Source organism: Penicillium samsonianum (genome assembly GCF_028829775.1).
Source record: "Penicillium samsonianum strain IBT 33392 chromosome Unknown utg000011l_segment0_segment0, whole genome shotgun sequence".
NCBI lineage: Eukaryota > Fungi > Ascomycota > Eurotiomycetes > Eurotiales > Aspergillaceae > Penicillium > Penicillium samsonianum.
Window position 1 is genome coordinate 220,135 of NW_026643269.1, and position 15,978 is coordinate 236,112.

At 50.8% G+C, this 15,978-nt stretch overlaps 6 protein-coding genes across 6 annotated transcripts; 1 reads left to right on the forward strand and 5 right to left on the reverse strand.

The window, feature by feature from the left end:
* Positions 1-172: 172 nt before the first annotated feature.
* On the reverse strand, positions 173-2,331 carry N7471_014005 (2-isopropylmalate synthase; the record flags this gene model as incomplete). Its single annotated transcript, XM_057286723.1, has 5 exons — positions 173-355; positions 409-1,114; positions 1,179-2,053; positions 2,112-2,256; positions 2,324-2,331. The coding sequence occupies 5 exons, from the start codon at positions 2,329-2,331 to the stop codon at positions 173-175; spliced, it is 1,917 nt and encodes a 638-aa protein (XP_057128792.1).
* A 630-nt stretch (positions 2,332-2,961) lies between these two features.
* N7471_014006 (threonine--tRNA ligase MST1) lies at positions 2,962-4,509 on the reverse strand (the record flags this gene model as incomplete). The annotated part of the gene is made up of 1 exon (XM_057286724.1): positions 2,962-4,509. One exon carries the CDS (start codon positions 4,507-4,509, stop codon positions 2,962-2,964), a length of 1,548 nt encoding a protein of 515 aa, XP_057128793.1.
* Positions 4,510-4,701: 192 nt separating this feature from the next.
* N7471_014007 (uncharacterized protein) lies at positions 4,702-6,174 on the forward strand (the record flags this gene model as incomplete). Its single annotated transcript, XM_057286725.1, has 1 exon — positions 4,702-6,174. The coding sequence occupies one exon, from the start codon at positions 4,702-4,704 to the stop codon at positions 6,172-6,174; it is 1,473 nt and encodes a 490-aa protein (XP_057128794.1).
* A 1,159-nt stretch (positions 6,175-7,333) lies between these two features.
* On the reverse strand, positions 7,334-8,647 carry N7471_014008 (glycoside hydrolase family 16 protein; the record flags this gene model as incomplete). The annotated part of the gene is made up of 1 exon (XM_057286726.1): positions 7,334-8,647. The coding sequence occupies one exon, from the start codon at positions 8,645-8,647 to the stop codon at positions 7,334-7,336; it is 1,314 nt and encodes a 437-aa protein (XP_057128795.1).
* A 1,918-nt stretch (positions 8,648-10,565) lies between these two features.
* On the reverse strand, positions 10,566-13,623 carry agdC (putative alpha-glucosidase; the record flags this gene model as incomplete). The annotated part of the gene is made up of 7 exons (XM_057286727.1): positions 10,566-11,493; positions 11,562-11,670; positions 11,719-12,249; positions 12,304-12,381; positions 12,442-12,685; positions 12,741-13,348; positions 13,410-13,623. 7 exons carry the CDS (start codon positions 13,621-13,623, stop codon positions 10,566-10,568), a joined length of 2,712 nt encoding a protein of 903 aa, XP_057128796.1.
* A 746-nt stretch (positions 13,624-14,369) lies between these two features.
* N7471_014010 (NAD(P)-dependent alcohol dehydrogenase) lies at positions 14,370-15,530 on the reverse strand (the record flags this gene model as incomplete). Its single annotated transcript, XM_057286728.1, has 1 exon — positions 14,370-15,530. One exon carries the CDS (start codon positions 15,528-15,530, stop codon positions 14,370-14,372), a length of 1,161 nt encoding a protein of 386 aa, XP_057128797.1.
* Between the last annotated feature and the right edge of the window lie 448 nt (positions 15,531-15,978).

The window sequence follows — 15,978 nt, forward strand, 5'->3', positions numbered from 1 at the left end:
GTTGATATGCATAAATAGCGGCAATGATCATGACCCTCATCTTTACGACTATATTCAGCCAAGTCGATATTATATCTGAGAAGTAATCGTTGAACAAAAAAGGTTGATTCAAATTGATCATGGTATTCACATTAATGCTATCACTTTTAATCCTGGTTTCTTTAACTTTTATTTACATCTGTTCAGCCTTCTTCGTCAGCTGCTCGATGTTGACCTTGGCGCTCAGACCGCCGTTAGATGTGGCAGCCTCAGGAGTACCAGCCAGCTGCTCGAGGGCCTGGATGTCCTCGTTGGTGAGGGTGTTGGAGCGGATGGGACGGAAAGGAGCAGGAGAGCCAGCGCGGGAGGCGAGGAACTAAACGCATGTTAGTGGTGAAATGCAGACGAATCTCAAAGATTAAATCTTACCGAGCTGGCGGCGCTGAGCAGCGCAATCAGAGAGGCCTGGACCACATCCTGGTGGATACCAACACCCCACACCGTTTGCTTGCTGCCGGCTGCTGTGCACTGAATGTATGTAGCAGCCTTGGTATCACGACCGCGACCAATGGAGTGTTCCTTGTAGTCGCGGACGTCGAGATCAATACCGAGGGAAGAAAGCGCGGTAGCCAGGGAGGAGATAGCACCTGGGCCGACACCGGTGATGGCGTGCTGGACGTTGTCGATCTCGATAATACCGGTGAAGCGACGCTTGAGGTTCTTGGTGTTGAGGGCCTTGCCGGGCTCGGGAGGAGCAGGGGACTGCGAGCGGTCGGTGGTGATGCTGTAGTCGACAAGGGTGAAGCGAGGGTTTGACTTGAGGTGGTAGGCCTCCTCGAAAAGATTGACAATCTCGGTAGGCTTCAGCTCGCGGTTGACAGACTCGGTCTTCTCCTGCACGATCTTGCTGAACTCGACCTGCAGAGCGCGAGGGAGATCCAGCTCCAGGCTGCGCAGGATAATCCAGGCGGCGCCACCCTTTCCACTCTGGGAGTTGACGCGGATGACTGCCTCGTAGGTACGGCCGATATCTTGAGGGTCCAGGGGCAGGTACGGGACTGACCACTCGGTATCCTCGTCGGCACCCTTGCCATCTTGGCGGAGCTTGAACCCCTTCTTGATTGCATCTTGGTGACTGGATTTCAAAACAGGTTAGCAAAAATATTTCAACGCACTTGGAAAAAGAAAGGAAAACAAACCTTCCAGAGAATGCGCACACCACGAGCTGACCACCATATGGCGCACGCTCGTTGACGGGGATCTTGTTGCTCTCCTCTACCACCTTAATGACGGAGTTGATGTCCGAGAAGTCGACACCTGGCGAGACACCTTGGGTGTACAGGTTCAGGGCGAGAGTGACCAGGTCGACGTTTCCAGTACGCTCACCGTTACCGAACAGAGTACCCTCTACACGCTCGGCACCAGCCATCTGTGCCAGTTCAGCTGCGGCAACAGCGCAGCCACGGTCGTTATGCGGGTGGACTGAAACAACGAATTTCTCGCGCTCAGTCATGTTTGTGCAGAAGTACTCGATCTGATCAGCAAAGACATTAGGGGTGGCCATCTCTACCGTGGCGGGCAGGTTGAAAATGATGGGCTTCTCCGCCGTGGGCCCCCAAGCAGCCTTAACAGCCTGGCAGACCTCCACAGCGAACTCGGGCTCGGTGTCGGAGAAAGTCTCGGGGGAGAACTCGAATTGCCAATCTGTGCCAGCCTGGGAGGGGTCGTCCTTGGTGATGGAGCGGGCGTACTTTGTGCATTTGACAGCCATCTCCAGACTCTGCTTGTGGTCCATGTTGAAAATGATGCGACGGAAACAAGGGCTCGTTGCGAGGTAGATGTGGAGGATAGCCTTCTTGGCGCCCTTCAGGGAATCGACTGTGCGACGGATGAGATCCTCACGACAGGGCGCCAGGACCTGCAGAGCGACATCATCGGGGGTGAGACCGGGCTCTTCTACCAGGCGGCGGGTGAAGTCGAAATCCGTTTGGGATGCGGACGGGAAGGACACTTCGATTTCCTTGTAGCCGATATCCACGAGCATCTTGAAGAAACGGTATTTTTGCTCGCCGTCCTATAGCACCAATCCAATCAATATGAGAAACAGCAGTGAAAAGTCCATCATATCATACCATTGGGTCCGGCAGAGACTGGTTGCCATCACGCAGATCGGTTGCCAGCCAGCGAGGAGGCTTATCAATAATTTTGTTGGGCCATTGGCGATTTGGCAGATTCAGCGGCTTAAAAGCCTTATACTTTTTTGAGGGATCCTTGAGCCTTTTAAAAGATTAGTATATAGAACCATAGAAAACACCAAATCGGAGTCAGAGTCATCGCAACATACATCGGCATGTTGGCGGGGTACCGCGGGGGGCAAGTGGATAAGAGACGATAAAAGGTAGGATATGGTTATAGCTAGGCCAAGCAGACTCAAGATTGATTTGATTAAAAGCAAAAACTGGCTTTCAAAATATGGACACGAGGATTCTTTTATAGCAAAAGAAGAAAAGAAGACCAATTAAGAATGGGGAATATGCTGTGACTCAAATTGGCCCGTCAATGACGCCGAGTTTTTCGGCGCCGACAGCGGAGTCACGTGATATATACATTGGTCGCGTTAAGGCGCGAGGATCTGCAATTGACTTGATGCTGAGCTTGAAATACTGGTGACAGATTTGCTGGTGTCAATTTATATCATTTATGTTCCCTTTACCTTCACTTTACAGCTATTTGCGACGAATATCTACTGTCCCCGTCTCCATAGGGGACCCCGAACATCGGAGATATTTATGCCTGAGGCATCAACTCCGCGGATAGCCGCAGGCATTGTTTGGTTTCAATTAAGGGATATGCAAATGGATGTGCATTTAGAATGAGAAATCGAATTCGGAAAAAAATCGGTATAGTATACAATAATAGGAGTAAAAATCTAGTCAAGCACGCTCAAAATGGCAACACGCAATGGTTATACAACATACAAAGTTACACAAAGTTCTTCTCGAGTTCGACCAATAGCGGATGAACCTCGTCAACACTAAGCTTAACAGCTCGGGGATTCTGTAGCGCATCGTTACCTAGTCTGGCTTTGATCAGCGCCTGCAATGTCTGAGCATCTTTATCTGTCTTGCTCAGCATCTGCCCAGTAACGTCAACAGTGATGCCACCATCGGCCAGGTCCCGTGATCCGAGAATGAAGATGAGGTTATACTTCATCTGTTTGGCCCGTTGAATCTTCTTGCCCAGGGTCTGTGCGCTTGTGTCGACGTCAACCAAGAAGGTAGAGTCGACAGAGGACAGTGGACGGGGCGACTCGGCGGTACCATCATTCACCAATGCGCGGAAACCAGCGAACTTGGCTGCCGCTTCCTGAGCTTGGCGCACAACAGCGTCGTCTTGGTTAACCGTCAGGACAATGGCCTGGCGTGGAGAAAGCCAGAATGGCCAATGGCCACCGTGCTGTTCGATCAGCAACGCCAAAAACCGCTCCAATGAGCCGAAGATGGCGCGGTGAATCATAACTGGAGTTGCAATTCCGGGCGTGGCGGGATTGTAGTCTGGCTCACCCTCTGCGACTTGATACTCCAGCTCAAATCGTTGTGGCAGGTTCATGTCCAATTGAATAGTAGACAGCTGGTGGTACTTTCCAGCTTGGTCCTGGAGCTGGATGTCGATCTTGGGGCCGTAAAATGCGCCATCGCCCTCATTCAGCGCCCATTTGCGCCCGGTACTATTAAGAGCCTCGCGCAATTGCATCTCGGCATTATCCCACATCTCCAAAGTCCCAATGTAATCCTTCTCGGGTCGAGTCGACAGGACCAATCGATACGGACCGAGTCCGAAGGTTTTCATAGCCATGTCCACAAATCCCAGTGCCGATGCGATCTCCGACTTGATCTGCTGCGAGCGACAGAATATGTGCCCATCATCCTGATGAAAGCGGCGCACGCGCGTAAGGCCTGTCAACGAACCTGACACTTCGTTGCGGTGCAGCGGACTGAAGTCTGCATAGCGCACCGGCATGTCGCGGTAGGAGTGATTCTGGGACTTGAAGAGAAGGCAGTGGCCGGGACAGTTCATTGGCTTCAGTCCGTAGGACTCATCTTCACCCACTTCGCCCTCTGCCTCGCCACTAGCCCCCCGACCGGTCACCTCATACATATCATCCTTGTAGTTCTGCCAGTGGCCCGATATCTCCCAGAGCGACTTTTTGTAGATGGTCGGGGTTAAGACTTCACGGAAGCCATATTGTAGATATTGGGTGCGGAGGAAGGAGATGAGTTTGTTGACAACATGTGTGCCATTGGGGAGGAACAGAGGAGATCCGGGACTGTAGACTGAAGATGTGAAGAGCTCTTGGGCGGTTCCGATAGCTCGATGGTCGGTGGGAGGTATGGTTGGAGCTTCGGTTTTGTCAGAACACGAGCAATGGCGAATCACTGTGTATGACAGCGGTCGCGATCGTGTAAATTGCCATGGCAGAGATTTAACGCCAGGCGTTAGAGACGGTCTCAGTCGAAGCAGTGAGCGCATGGTTGAAGATTCTCAATTCCTCGGCCGCGGCGGTTTCTCCGATCTTCCTTCCCCACCGCTTTACGCGTGCAACGGTCTGCTTGAGCCAGTCGCATTCAAAACATTCGTTGAAACACTCCGAGTCGTGAAATATTAACTACAGAACATATCAACGATTATACAAAGTGCATGTCTTGCTGAAATGTTTACGCCATGTCTACAGAACAGCCTCGTACCCAAGATCGCCCGGCTCTTGGCGAATCATGGGTGATAGCATCAACTGCTTCTCTGAAGGAAAAAGAAGACCCCACCAAAACACCAAATACCCGGCATGAAAGCAGCAAAGTGACCACAAAGACAGCCGACCCGGCATCAGAGTCGCTGACATCCTCATCGTCATCATCATGGACCATATCAGGCCCAGAGCTCATCATGCCCTCTCTCTGCGAAACGCCTAATTTAGAGGGGTCATGGGTAGAATATGTACGGAGTCCGAAGCAGCAAGGCTCAGAAAGCATGAGAAAACGACGCAAAGTTTCCACGCCGAACGGTGCAAAGCAGCGAGAGCAGGGTCAGACCGGCGCTAAAACTGGAAATGCAGACGCTGGTTCATCTGCAGAAACGACCACCACCAAGCAAGCCGGCCTGGTTGTGAAATCCAAGTCCATATTTCATGGCCATACTGCCCTCGTCCGCAAATCAATCAACGCAGTCTTGATCGCCATCATCCTGCACCTGCTGGTTCTCCCCGAGGTAGTCTACCAAGCCAAAGATCTCTGCCATATCCCAAGCATCAAGACTCTATATCCCAACAGCTGCATCACCTTCCCCGCGACATACCCACCACGCAGCGCCTACCACCCATCCGCAATATCCCCAGAAGAAACCCTCGCAACCTCCCAGCGCCAACTGGAATCCATATTCGACACCGCGCTCGAAACCCTCACACCTCTATCCGCAATCCTCAAACAAAGCGACAGCATGCTCTCCGACCTAGAATCGCAACTGAAATCAACCTTCCCAGACGCTCGCAACGCGCTGGACCTCGAATTCACCGGGAGCAACCAAGCCGTTCAAACAGCAGTCTGGGAATTCGATTCTCTACGCGCAGACCTGCGCTCCGCAATTGACAGCTTGCTCGCCTCGCGACCAGCAACCGAAATAAGCGGCACAGCAGCTCTAGACACACGACTCGCGATCCAAATGCGACGACGCGAAGAGTACCTAGACCGACTGCGCTCGCAAATCCGCAGCAAAGCAGACTCCCTCAACACACGATTCACAACCCTAGACGACCACCTCGAAGCGGTAGATGGGATCGTAGCACGGGAAGAACGGCGAAGCCCAACATTCCACAAGTACCGATCTTCGTCTGATGACAGCAGCAGCGACCGACTATATTCCGTTCTCGACTCGCTCCCGCTAGGACCATTCGGGGCATATTTGTTCCGGGGACGATCGTCAGGAGATGCAGATGGCAATCCTGTTGCAGGGACGGAGTCGTCATCTTCTGCCGTGGCCTCCACTGCATCCACTGAACCCACACCGACACCCCGGCCCGCGGCAACTCTTGCCCTGCTCCGAGTCGCGGCCACGCACCATCGTCCCGTTGCTGACTCGGTGTTGCGGCTATCACGCCAGTTAAGGGATGTGCGACGTGCGACTGGGGCCGGGTCCACTTGGTGAATTGAGGTCTCCACAGGGGGCTGGGGGTGCTGAGGGGAAGCTCGGATTTTGATGAGGGTCCGAGAGTTGATTGAATTTTGAGATTGAAGGGGTTGCTTTAAGCTGTTGCCGTAGTTACAGTCTGGTTTGGGGAGTCGATGTCTGGACTACATATTTTTTTGACTTTGGGCGTTTCTATCCGAGAAGATGAGATGAGTTAGATGCAATAATGAGCCACGACAGTATTTTACCATTCTCCATTTTGATTTTACGAAGGATATCGTACTACAATATACGGAGTGCAATGTACCCAAATTAAACCCACAATACATCGTACTCCATACATTCCTGTACGACATAGTAAAAGAGTCTAGAATAAGCCAAGTGAATATCCGTGGATCTATATGGATCCGACCCCTTTTAGTCATCCATGGTTCGGCCATACAATCCTCGCCCGGTCAGCCAATCCCACTACAGACATCTCAGTGTGTACAATTCATCACCAACCAATCCAAGCCCAGACCCTTTACAATCAAGTTCAATCTTCTCGATCCATGGTTCACAGTATACACATTTTCCGGTGCGGTTCGCTATAAATACTCGGTATTATTGGTATTCTTGTCCGGAGAGGCCGATGGTGGATTATAGTGGATGTGTATGTTACTCGAAGCCACAGAAAACAGAGACCAATATGCATATGATCCATATGGATGCGACGCGAATTCCAAAATGCATGTAAGATAAGGTTTGGGTATACGAATACAACGGGAATGGAAGCGAAGAGACATACAGCAACAGGAAACAAGCGGTGAAGTTATCTTAGATTGTAGGCTACACTGGAAAAGATTTGAAGTGCTCGATAGAGTCAATTGACTTGATATTATTGCATGTTTGCTCGATGGCAAAGGTATGTATGACGCTGATAGATACATGATGTTATCCGCCCCAAAAAAAAAAGGCCCATGTTGCCGGAATATGCCAATCAACACATCCGGGCAAACCAAAGAACAGATTGCAGGCTGGAGCACCAAGGACAACGAAAAGGGGGAAAAATGTTACAGCCAGAAAAAAAGAAAATCGCATCCATCAACCATTACCATACCCGGTCCAGCCAAGTATCCTCTTTCGAGGCGCGTTTCATTAATGATGCGTCAAAAAATCATAGCGCTCAAAGGGACATTTACAGCTGGAGCATGGCGGTCACCAGACCCAGGAGGGAGACAGGTCCCAAGTAGCTGGCAGCGACAGAGACAGCTGCGTTGAAGCTAGGGCTGGCGCTAGCGCTGGCACTGGTGGACGAGCCAGAACCCGAGGGGGAGCTGGAAGTGGAGCCGGAGCCGGAGCCGGAGCCAGAGCTGCTAGAGCCGCTGGGGGAGGCACCAGAGCTAGAGCTGGAACCAGAGCCAGAGCTGCTAGAGCCGCTAGGGGAGGCACCAGAGCTGGAAGCACTGGCAGCACCAGAGCTGGAGGCGGCAGTGGACCCAGCGGAGGACTCGGCAGTGGACGCGGCAGACGAGGAGCTGGAGGTCTTGGTAGCCAGAGTGGTGGCGGCGCTGGAAGTGCTCTCGGTGGTGGAAGGAGACACAGTGGTGGTGGTGGAAGGAGACTCAGTGGTTGAAGAGGCAGCCTCGGAAGAAGAGCTAGTGGCAGCATCGGTGGTGGTGCTGCGCGAGGTCACGGCGTTGGAGCCGGTGAACTTGATGCTGTCGGAGGAGCCAGACTTATCGGACCAAGTGTAGGACTCGGCGGGGTTGTCGTTCTTAACATTGATGCTCTTGATGTACATGGAGTAGGGACCCTTGGAGTAGTCGGTCAAACCACCAGCCCAGTCAATGGTACCCTGGCCGTTGGTAGGAGCACCACCGGCCCAGATACCAACGTGGATGTTCATAGGGGTCTGAGGGAAGCGAGCGCCACCCTGAGCATCGTTGTAGTTGAGAGTGCGGACATTGGCACCATCGATCAACCAGCTGATAGTTTCCTTGGTCCACTTGATGGTGTAGGTGTGGAAAGTCTCTTGAGGGGCGGTGACGGGGACCCAAGTCTCACGGTCATAGGTGGAGGTATCACCCTTTCCGAAGTAGTTGGTCTCAATGGTGTTGGACTTTGTGCCCAGTGCTTCCCAGTCAACCTCATCCTTGTCATCAGATTGCAAAAAGGCGGAGCTGACAATTCCTTGGCCAGGAGAACTCTGCATCTCAATGGACAATTCGCCGTAGAAGAAGTAGAAGTCGCTAACGAGGGTAGGAGCATCTCCTTCCTTGTTGATAGTGAACTCGGCACCCTTGGAGCCAGTGGGAACATTGCCGCCACTGATCTTCCACTGGTCGAGGGCACTAGCCTGGGTGAAGTCAAAGTGAAGGTTGGACTCAGTCGAACCCTTGTTCGCAGGGCATGTTTTCTCCAACGGATCGCAGTCAGAGTAAGTCTGAGCCGAAACGAGAGGGGCAGCCACGGCGAGAGCCGCAGCAGCAAGCTTCATGAAAGACGGCATTGTGTATGATTATGATACGCGTCAAGAGAAGTGTGAATATGTAAACAAGAGAAGAACGGGAAGTGAGGGAACGACCCTATTAAATATACAAATGTCGAGAGCGAGGAAAGTGGAAACGAAAGTGGATAGATAGTAAGAACCTTGGGAAAGAACGACTGGGAGGCACCACTTTATCTATCTCCGTATGCTCTCCACCATAGTGTACAGAATATATTACACTGCCACGCTACTAAAAAAAAAAAGGGAGGCGGGAGTGACGGGAGATGGGAAATGATTGGATCCCGGATGGCAAGGCCGCAGATGCTGAGACAAAAAAGTAGAAAAAAGGTAAGACTGTCCAGTCAAGTGGACTCCAGTGGACCTCAGTGGGCCCCCTTGGATCTTCCATGAGGGGGAGGTGGAGTTTAAAGATTATACGCCCTTGGATTTGCGGGTTGTGAGACAAGGATGAGGCTGGAAATATCCACGGGTGATTGTATGTACGAAGTATAATATACATCCATACAATATAGTCATCCCTACATGTACCTATTGCAGTCATCCCTATAGATGTAATGCCTAAAGCGTCTCCAGGGCTATGTTGTATATATGGTGACCCTCAAGTTGATCAGCCGATCCGATCATATGGTAAAAAGTATATTCGTAATTATCACAAACTACTCTGTACTGTTACATCAAGGGTCCATAAAAGAGAATTCAATAGAATAACATACCACTACTCCATATATGACACCTTTTCGAAAATAGGTGAATCAACGTAAGCGACCGCCAAGTATTGCCTTATAGGGTTTTCTTTTCTTTTCTTTTCTTTTTTTCTCCCACCCGAGGTCTGAATTTTTATATTACAATTCCAACCATGACAGCCATGACATTTAATACACCCTAACTCAATCATATGGCTACATTATTGTATGGCACTACTATGTTGTATATGGATCACCCTGGAAACCCCCAATTTAAATTAATGCCTATCATCACTATCACATCCATGCAATCATGAAACACGGGCCACTAGACCACAGTCCTACTGAGGGCACGGTAGTCTACAGTATGAGGGTTTTGTCTACCTTGTTCCTTTTCTCGTGCACTGCTTTTGCATAGGTTCTACTCAGTACCGCTCGCATAAAATTGCCCAAATTCGATACTAATAATAACTCCTAGTACATAAATATGTAATTTTAAATACGAAGTCCACCGGTTCACGGGTTCACGGTTTCACGGGTCTCCCATCAGATGACTCAGGAACTAGCGGCCTGTGCCTGAACTAGTGCCGATACCACCTCACTCGGGGGCTGAGTGAGACTGTTTCCCTTAGAATAGTACTCCGTACCTGACTGGGTGTAGAATAGTATTTAGCCCTTCAGTCTCACTTCTCCGATGGAGTTATTCTTGTCTTTCAAGAGTTGAGCTGAAATTTTCATTATTTCAAGGGCAGTGTCTTCCCCCTCCTCATATCCCCTTTCATGCAAGGCCATGCAAGGAGGTTATTGTTTTCGGTTTTCTTTTCAAACGCTTAATTAATTATAATTATTGATGTTGTATACATCATACATGGATGTACATATCCTTGCACATGATTGCTAACTCGCCTGCTTGGCTATGGGGCTAAAATGCAGGAACGGTAGTCGATTCATCCAATCACCGTTTCGACTCACTTTACCCGAATAAAAATACTCGCTTATATCGATCCATGGATGTAGACCTCCAGGTGTCTAAATTAAGATTGCTGGCCAAATTGAGTAAAACAGAAGGAAAAAAAACGTGGCGTTCGGAGCTCTACCTAAAGAATGTGGTGTTCCCCAGAAAAATAACCAGCCCTAGAGACATGCGTGGATCCTGCAATCTAAAAAAAGAGCCCTCAAACTCAACAACCAACTTAACGACCATAATCCAACTACCATCCTATATCATAGGAGACTCACAGAGTCACCTCAGCGGGCCCAGTCAACTCAATCTGGACCTTCTTTGTAACACTCTGCCTCTGAGCATCATACCCAACATCCCGGCGCCTATTCTTCTGCCCAAGCAGCGTCACAGCCTCAACAAGCACATTAGGATGATACCCAAACCGACCCAGGATCTTAAGCTTGCCATCCCGATACTTGAACTGAATCTCCGCCGCACTATCCGGCTGAACCGACTCACCATCATCAATATACAGCTCACCCTCCGCAGACCCATCAGCACCAGGCGCAATGAGAATCTCAAAGCCGCGCTTGCGCAGATCCGTCGTGGTCTTAGCACTCGCCGTACGGAGGGGGATGATACTCCCACCACGGATATGAATCGGGATATCGGTAATAGCGAGATCAGTAATCGTCTTCACAGACCCATCGCCCTGCACAGCAACACCAGTAAACCAATCATAGAAGATATCATCAGGGAAATAAGCGTCGACGGACGTAGCGCCCTCTTCCGAGACAGGCGAGACGAGAATGGAATCACCGTAGAAGAACTGCAAATCATTACCGAAGGTCTCGCTATCCTCCGGGTAGACATAGAAAAGAGGCTGGAGGAACGGACTCCCCGTCAAGGTCTGGCGATGGAAAGAAGTATACAGGTAATCGAGAAGACGGTATCTGATATCGATGATCTTCTTCGCGGCTTTTGTCACAGTAGGCCAGCGGTAGAATTCCTGTGGAACGGTGCCGAACTCGTTGTGGTTACGATAGAATGGATAGAAGCCGCCGAGCATTGCCCAGCGCGCGCACAGCTCTTCCGTCGTATTTGCGCCGAAGCCGCAGACGTCGCTGCCGACCATTGGGATCTGGAAAATCGAGGCGAAGGCTAGCATCTGCGGGATTGATACGCGGTATTTATCCCATTGGCTGAAATTGTCGCCGAGCCTGTTGGGGGAATGAGGTTAGTATAGATGTAACTGGTAGGCTGGTTTGGGAGGTTTGTGTGATCTTACCAGTGGCCAACCTGAGAGCCTGCTCCGGCAAAGGTGCTACGTGTGATGATCAAGGGTCGCACGTCGGGTCGACGCTTCAACATTGCCTCACGGGAAGCCGAGCTCATCACTAGGGTTGGTGTTAGAAAGGTTCCGATAATGAACACAGGGGACTTACTAGTTCCGTAGAGATTATGCGTGTCATACTCAGCGTAACCCTCACCAGCATGAATAATATCAGTATCAATAGTCTTATTGCTAATGGAGCCAGCCTCGTTTGCAATCTGATAAGGCGGGTTAATAAGGTCTCGACCAGACAAGCCGACCTTCTTTCCCTTTCCACCTCGGCTCCGTTCCTCGTCGACGCTGCGTGTCTCGATGACAGCGTCACCTCTTTTTGCATGGCGCGACGAAGAAGACCCAGATGAAGAAGACCCAGGCTGGAAATCAGCCGGGAAACCGGGGATATGGCGGGGAGGCGATCGGACTGGTGGAGGTGCTGGGGGTAGGTTGTTCTCCTTGGCGTATTCTGCCGGGTTCTTGCAGGGGTACGGGCAGAAGTTGGAGGCTTCGTTCATGTCGATCCATAGACCGTCGATGTCGATGCCGTCTCTTGCGCTGAAGAATCGCTTGAATTCTGAGTTCCAGTATCTCTGCGTGTCTTGGTTGAACCAGTCTGGGTAGACGGTTGGGCCGGGCCAGACGGCGCCTGGAGATATAATGTTAGGAATAGTGGGTATTGTGCTTCTGTTAATAAACCTACCTTGGTAGAGTTCTTTCTGCTCATTGTCACGGTACAGGAAGACGCCCTGGTCGTGGCCTCGATTGAAAGCACCGTTGTCTGATAACACACTCATCGTTAGAGCGGAATTGAGGGGGAGCAAGTAATTATAATACTTACCAGAGTTACTGACGGCCGGATCGACCATGACAATGTAGTGCTGGTCATGCTTGTGAAGATACGAAACCAGCTCGCGCATCTTGTCGACAGGGTACCGCTCATCGTCTAGAGTAAATACCTGTCGACCTTTCATATAATCAATGTCGGTCCACATAGTCTCGAGTGGGATTCCAGCACGGCTGTAGTTGTAAACTACCTCGGCGACTTCGAAGACATCCTGGTAGCCATACCGGCAGTTGTGATACTAAAGGAATGTCAATTGGAATACAGTGTCAAAATTTCAATGTGAAAGACCATACTCCAAAGGTCCAGTAGCTTTGCATAACAGGAAGACCAACAACCTCGGAGTACTGCTCGCTGACTTCCTTGGGGGTCGGGCCGGCCATGAAGTAGAAGTCTAGGACTCCGCCGAGGGTGTTATACTCGAGGTATTGCTTGCCATCAGCAGTTTTGTCAATCTTGATGTCCATGCCATTCGAGTTCAAAAAGAAAACCCCATGGGTGCCCTTCTCTCCGCGGTGATCAACGTAAATAGGATGAGTACCGTAAAGGTTCGAATTGGAGGGGATGCTATATGCATCACGGTTCCAGATAGTGCGAGTATAGTTTGTGGTAGGCAGACGCAGCGAATCACTGTGTTCGCCCAGACCATACAGGTTCGGATCATTGGGAAGCCAAGTGCGCAAATGCAAGTACTGGGACTGGAAAATGATGTCGGTTCCAGATGTGTCGAACAGCACTTCCTCCTCGCGCAATACTCGGAATGAGAAAGGATTCTCTTCGAAGTCGAAGCGAAGGGCGGACTCCTTTTGACGACCTTTTGCGCTCTCGGGTCTGGGGAGAACAGAGTCTGGTACTTGATATACCTCCTCATCGGCATCATAGATTATGACATGGAGGCGGTTTTCTAGTAGAATGATGAGTATACATTCATACTTGGGGATGAAGTATGGGGAAATTTAGTATACCAGTTTGTGTCTCTACAAGGAGCTTCAAGTTTGGAAGATCGGTACCGTAGGTATTACAGGCCTCTCCGGCAATATCCAGGTCAGCAGTCAATCTCTGACCCAACTGCTGCTTCACATTGGAAGCTTTATAGCCAGGACAACTGTCAAGCTGTGATTTCGATCCCAGGACAGCGGCACCCACGAGGGGAGCCAGGAGAAACAATGTGCCTTTCATGTTTAAAATCGGGCGATCATTGAAGCACAAGACAAACACAGCATACACACAGCAGGATACACTGAATATCGTAGATTGACAAGAGGGACAGTGCACCCTTTTAAGGGATGCACTGGCCCGGATTGAAATTGAGGGGAACTGTGGGGTGATACAACAAGGGCCAAGGGGATGCTAGAGAGAGATGCAGTGTTGGCCACATGATTACTTACTTTGCATAACATTACATTGACAATTGCTCTGTCACATCGCCAAATCCTTGTTGTGCGGAGAAGCGGGCAATTATCGGATGTTCCCTCTTGGCTGTGATCGGCCATTCCCGGTTTCGGGCCTATACAAGCTACAGTAGCTCCAGTAGCTCCAGATTCATGATGCAGGGTCCAGTTTTGACTCCATTCATTATCGTTGAAGTTGTTTCAAGGTTTCCCTAAGGCTTAACCCGGCTCATGTCCGAGGGTGACGTCGTGAGAGGTTTTGGCTTGCAAGGTCCCCCAGGCTGCCATCTGTTACCTCAGTGATTGTACCTTTCCAGTTTCTACCATCTACGTTCAACTAAAAATTGTGTTAAATAAAATAGATATTTCATGGTGCTTTCTATTCTGCCCAAGGGCATCCATGGATCCTCTAGGCATCATTCGTTATGGATATAAAAAGAAAATTGTCAACGCCAACGCCAACGGCCGCTCTTGATCCCAACCAGAAACCCGCTGATGTTCTCAAATACCGCTCATCTTTTTCATCCTCTTCGCTCAAAACTTCTGGCCAGCAGTGGCGGCCTTAACATCCTCCTCCGAGCTCATAATCTGCACCTTTATGGCGCCGGTCCTGGGGTTAGCGGCGGTCTCAAAGGCCTTGAGGGCGTCCTCGAGAGAGTAACGGTGAGTAACCAGCTTGTGCAAGTCAATCACGCCGTTCTGAACCAGGCGAATGGCCCGAGGCCAGGTGTTGCAGTAGCGATACTGGTACTGCAGGTCGATCTCCTGGGTGCTGAGACGCATGAAGGGAATGGTCATCTCGTTCTTGCCGACACCGATGACAAACACCTTGCCGCCGAACTTGACACTCCAGATGGCGGAGTTGACACTGCTCTCAACACCGGTGCACTCCAGGGCCAGCTTGGGGCGCAGGGCGTCAGGGCCAGAACCCTTACCGTCATTCAGGGCATTAATGATACCGTCGGCACACTCTTCGGCCGACTTGCCAATCTCCACCTTGTAGGTGCGCACTTCAGGAACCAAAGACTTAGCAAAAGCCAAACGGCCTTCGTCAATGTCAGTGATGACAATAGGACAGGCACCAGAAGCGCGTGCACTGAGCAAACTGATCAGACCGATAGGACCGGCACCGGTGATAAGCAGTGGGTCACCGAGACGCAGACCGCTGCGCTCGATAGCCGCCAAGGTCACACTGAGGGGCTCCAACATAGCACCATCCTCATAGCTCATATCACCGATCTTATGGCACCAGACGGCGGGGTGGTTGACGTACCGCCGGAGCAGGCCGTCGACAGGCGGTGTGGAGAGGAAAGCGACATTCACGCAACCGTTGTAGCGACCGGTCAGACAGGGCTCGCAGGCGCCACAGATAACGTTGGGCTCAACGGCAACGCGGTCGCCGACCTTGAGGTGGGTGACATCAGGGGCGACAGCGAGAATCTGGCCGGCTGATTCGTGACCGAGGACATGGTCGCCCGTGACGATCATGGGGCCAATGCAGCCGGCATGCCAGAAGTGCACATCGGATCCGCAAATACCAGTGCTGCGCACCTCAATTGTGACCTCGCCAGCCTTCAGGCCCTTGCCAGCGTTGATGTCCTCTGCTGTCGGGGTGGACTCAGCGATCCAAAGGTCATGTTTGGGGTTGGTGTAGACACCGATGTTGGTCTTGGTGACGGTTGTTGCGAAAGTCATTGTATAGTGCGGAGGGAGGGAAGAGGAAGAAAATGAAGAATAAATGCATCAATGCGAGGAGGGAACAGCCACTTTAATAATCCCGAAAAATCTGCCAGGTGATCTCATATTGTTCAACCCCACGGCGATAACATATGGAGTAGCAAAAAAGTGGAGTGGGGGGGCTTTCGATTTAACCGCGCGGGGGTTCAACTGCCTTCCCCGTCTGAATCAGGAAACCCTTGCCCGCCCTCAGTCGGGCCGAATGTTGATCGGCTATCGGTTAATATTGTACGAAGATCCTCTTTTTGAATTCCATGTTTCCCCATGCTATCTTGCTTCGGTTCATAATTGAACAATCTGAAGGGTTTCTGGCTCAAGTAAATGTGGTATAATGTACCGTGTGGGAAGCCATTGTGTCAACAAGAGAGGCAATTCTCCGGCGGAGATGAATTTCAAGTGGAGGAAA